This window comes from Penaeus monodon, chromosome 16 (assembly GCF_015228065.2).
Source record: "Penaeus monodon isolate SGIC_2016 chromosome 16, NSTDA_Pmon_1, whole genome shotgun sequence".
In the NCBI taxonomy this organism is placed as follows: Eukaryota; Metazoa; Arthropoda; class Malacostraca; order Decapoda; family Penaeidae; genus Penaeus; species Penaeus monodon.
This window is the reverse complement of record NC_051401.1, coordinates 43929154-43933874: the sequence shown is the minus strand read 5'-3', so window position 1 is coordinate 43933874 and position 4721 is coordinate 43929154. Positions and strand designations below refer to the sequence as shown.

The 4721-nt window shown below is 37.5% G+C and overlaps 1 protein-coding gene across 1 annotated transcript in view; it reads right to left on the bottom strand.

The window, feature by feature from the left end:
• LOC119583154 (probable endochitinase) overlaps positions 1 to 4471 on the bottom strand; it is a gene marked incomplete at its 5' end in the record, with an annotated part of 12329 nt that extends 7858 nt beyond the window's left edge. The window contains 1 exon segment of the mRNA XM_037931661.1: positions 4370 to 4471. Coding sequence (XP_037787589.1) covers positions 4370 to 4471 — 102 coding nt within the window.
• Between the last annotated feature and the right edge of the window lie 250 nt (positions 4472 to 4721).

The following is a 4721-nucleotide window of genomic DNA, read 5'->3' as shown; positions in this document are numbered from 1 at the left end:
TGCATGGAAACGTCAAAAGCATGCTTACAACAGAGCTAATCAGTGACCACTTTGCAATAGTAACGAGATACGCTGTTGATGATACTCAATCTGCAAAAACAAATAGGCTTAAAAATTATGTTCCTCCTTACCTTGAGCACCAATTAAAATCACGTATATATGACTGGTATAACGATTACACAGTAACGATTGTTGATAACTTCTCCATGGACATGAGGAAAGTGGTAACTGATTACTACAACACCTGGCTCTGTCCAAAGAAAACCTTCAAGAGCAACAACTCACAATGCTCCAAACAACCTAAGCGGGTCGGTGACCCTACATTATTAAGGGAACAAAAGCGAGTTCAGGAGCTTTTTGATATCTACAAGCAGGATAATACCCGTGACAACCTTATTCAGTTTATTAAGACTGACAAAAATCTACGGGAATTAAAAACTCATTTCAGAAATGAACACTTTGAAGTACTTGCTACAGCAGTACATATACCATACTAAAAAAACACTTTGAACAGTTCCTACAAAGCATTTACAATAACACTTCAATGTCTGAGATCTAGAAGAAAAAAAAAATCGACTCTCAGGCAAACCAACTAACACCCTGCAGTTCCAAAGTCCTCTTGCACAAGCAGATATGCTCCTTAGTCAATGGGCTGGAGCGTCCAATTGAGCTCACTTCCCACAGATATTTAGAATCACCTTAGTCAGTCTAAAATTGGACGTAATTTTGCCATTGAGATTAGATTTTCTGATACCGATCCTTCAGATTTTGCTGAGATTACTGAGTGTTAACTGAACAATGCAATGATCAAAGGAAAAGCGTCCGCCCCAGGTGAGGATGGAATTGCCTATAGTCTTCCGCCTTATAGCTTAGGTAATCCCCTTTTGCACCTATACAGGTCAGTTTGTCACAAGGTATTCTGCCGGGCCTCTGGACGCGCAGTCTAATCATCCCTATACCGAAATCAAACACTGATAAATACCGCCTAATTTCACTAACCTCATGTATATGCAAAGTTCTAGAAAGGATAATTTTGAACAGACTTGGGCACAGGTCACAAGGTAAAGTATCTCACAGACTGTACGGACTTCTATCGGAACGTAGCACACAACATTGCTTTACAGAGTACTTTTCATGCTCTAATCCAGGGAAGCACACTGTTCTTCTTGACCTTAAGTCAGCTTTTGACATTGCAAACAGAGAAGTTTTCATAGAACAATTAGTAAGCTGTGACATCCTGGGTAAGTTATTGAGCTGGATTAGAATGTATCTTTCGAACAGATCTGTAAGTGTCTTGTTCAGGGGAGTGAAAACTTCCACTTCACAATCTTTTGAACTTGGGACACCACAGGGAGGAGTTCTCAGCCCTATGCTGTTCAATGTCCTCATGCACAAGCTGATGGCAGATATCCCGCTTGGGGATGGTGAATCCATTATATGCTATGCTGATGACATATGTGTCAGAGCATCATCACAAGAGAGGATACAAATAATTCTCGACAGAATCACAACAAAGGCTCATGAGTGTGGATTAGTCATCTCCGCTGAGAAAACATTGGCTCTCAACCCATATATCATACCCCCACCCACTTTTCGCATAGGTGACCAGGAGCTTGAATATGCCATAAGTATAAATATCTCGGGGTGAACGTAAATGATGCAGACCTGGTCCTCTCTCTAAAGAAGAGACTCTGGGAGAGATTGAAACCGTTGAACGTTCTTGTCGGAAGAGAACATGGCATCAGTGTTAAACTCGCTAGACTGTTTTACTTGACTTTTATAAGGCCAGTTGTAGACTAACGTGCACTGCATTTGTTGCAGTGTAAGGAATCAGAAATAAATAGCTTGGAAGTAGCGTAAAATGAAGCTATGAGGATTATCCTCGGCGCCCCGAGAACAGCAAGGATAGTGAACATGAGATCAGAACTGAACCTACCATCCATTTGTGATTGAATAATATTTATTCTATCCTTACAGTTTGGATACAAAGCTGATTGTGCTTGCGCTTTATACAAAAAATGGCTTATTACAAAATCATGCCCCGGGGCTCTGGAATGGTTTTCTGTGATTTTCAAAGTGCTCTTCGGACACTAAATTCTTTCAAAGCAGGTGGCGAGGAGGATATTGAGTTGAATTAAGCGTAACGTAACTTATGCAATAGAGCGCAATTCAACATTCAATTTATATGAATACCATCTCATGTTGGCATACGCAAGCACGACCACGTAGACAAATTGGCGAAGGATGCCTGCAGCAAAGACACTGTGAAGATAGATTTTGGGATGCCTCTTGCTAAGGTTGCACACATATTGAAAAGTTCTCATAAGGTAGAACTAGTAGATCTGACGAACACTCAAAGGCCTGAAAGCTGTACCATCAGGCAATACGATCAGTACAGAGATAGCAAGCCTTCCAATGGGTGGCACCGAAGTCAAACCAGACATTGTGGCGTGGTTATTGCCAGAATACGTTTGGGTTACAAAGTGTACTGGCAACTGCGCGGTGCAAGAAGTGCAGATGAATCTATATGTAGAATGTGTAACGAAGAAAAGAAGCGAACCCTTGAGCACTATATCTCGGAATGTCATGTGACTTTAAGACCACGTAACATGAGGTATAAAGAACTATATGAATATTTCATATAGTTACATTGATACATTGGAAGCTTTTCGCGTACTATATCCTAAATTGACTATATAACTGTCGTAAACATATAACAATGTTACGTGAACACAGTGGCAAAAGCATATGAAAGTAATTTTTTTTGTATGATGTATGATTTATATTTCTATTTTACCATGTGCAATTACAGACTACTGTACTATGTAAGATATATGTAAATCTGTAATCATGAATGCCCACACCTGAGCAGATGGCCAGGATGGTAAATAAACTTACTTAATTTAACTTTAAACAAACCAAAGTAAGGATGCTCTTAGTACACGATTTTAACGTGCAGTGTATATATACCACGTAAGATCTTCACTCTTTGGTGTGTTGAGGACACCTACATTAATTAATCAAGCAGTGTAACTGTCAAGCACACAAAGCTCAATGGAAATTAAAAGAAAAGGCCCTGGAAGGAGGTGACGCCACTCAGGGTTCTTGTTGTTAGAAATCTTAGTCTTCCCAGACTGCTTCACAAATCTTACATGCGTTTTTTTTTATATTATCATGCCTTATATCTTTCAGTAGCAGTGTTATCGGAGCCATGCAGTATAGGTGTGCTGAAGCCAAGGATTATGAAAATGAGAACAGAATCCATTTTGCGCTCTGATTACAAAGTATTGTTCATCGATAGCATATTTGGGCGTGAAAGTTGTCAAGAATCCCTCTACAATAATGTTCCTCTGCCATAATGTTCCGCTGATAATGAGATAGAGAAGCCTTCTTTAAGTGTTAATTCAATTTAGGATTATAATATATATATATATATATATATATATATATATATATATATATATATATATATATATATATGTATATATATATATTTATATATACATTTATATATATATTATATATATGTATATATATATATATATATTTATATATATATATATTTTTTTTTTCTTTTCTTTTTCTTTTTCTTTTTTTCTTTTTTTTTGCGTGGTCATAGTATCAGAGTTCACGATTGGAATAACATTACCCTAAATGTAGCTCACAGAAATGCCATTATCTCCAGAATTGTAAATAAGTCAAAGCATGTCAGACATTTTCTCTTATTGTTCTCATATATGAAATTCTAGACAAGACTAACATGTCATAGAATTTTTAAAAAATGAACAAAAACACGCTGTCTTTGGATCTCCCACTTTGTAAGAAACTCTTACTATCTAAACTTGGGCGACATGATACGTTCTCACATGGAAAACTTTATCATAAAGCATTCAGGACCAGCTTAAATTCACCTCCGACACGCAGTTTAATGCTTAGATTGCAGTAATTAGGCTGTAGAGGTAAATGAATTCAATCTGTCATGGCAGACAATGAACAAAAAAATTACATTTTATTTTCCCTCGCGTTATTCCCTTCGAATTTACTTTGCTCGGAGTACTTCTACGAAATGCCTCGCCGATTGAGGTAATGTATTCTCAGTTACTGATGACTTGCCGTTCTAAATACTGTATAGCGTCTACAAACTGAATACTATTCAACGTTTGAACTAAAGCATATGAAGTTACTTTGCTGCTTTGTTATATATTCATCACGCACTTTTTTTTCTTTTTTTTCCAGAAATAATTCAACAGTATGTGTGCTATTAGCGTGCACATGTGTATGTATGAATGCGTGTGCGTTCGAGAGCTAGTTCACATCCTTGATACACTTCAGCCTGGTAAAGCAAGTGGCGAACGGAGATACCACTTACCAGGAACGTAACAGGCCATGCCCGGAGAACCGTCAGGGCTGGTCAGCTCTTGGTGCAGGTTACACACCCCGCCTCCGTAGCTGAAGCTCACACACCAGTTATCTGCCGCATAAAAAAACATACATATATATACATACATACATGCATATATATATATATATATATATATATATATATATATATATATATATATATATATATATATATATATATATATATATATATATATATATATATATATACACACTCACGGGGGGGGGGGGGTTAATTAAAGATTTGCCCTGACCAACTTCCGCTTATCCTAGGAGGCTGAAATTTCACATCTCTTAGGTCATGTGTTGATTTCCATCTT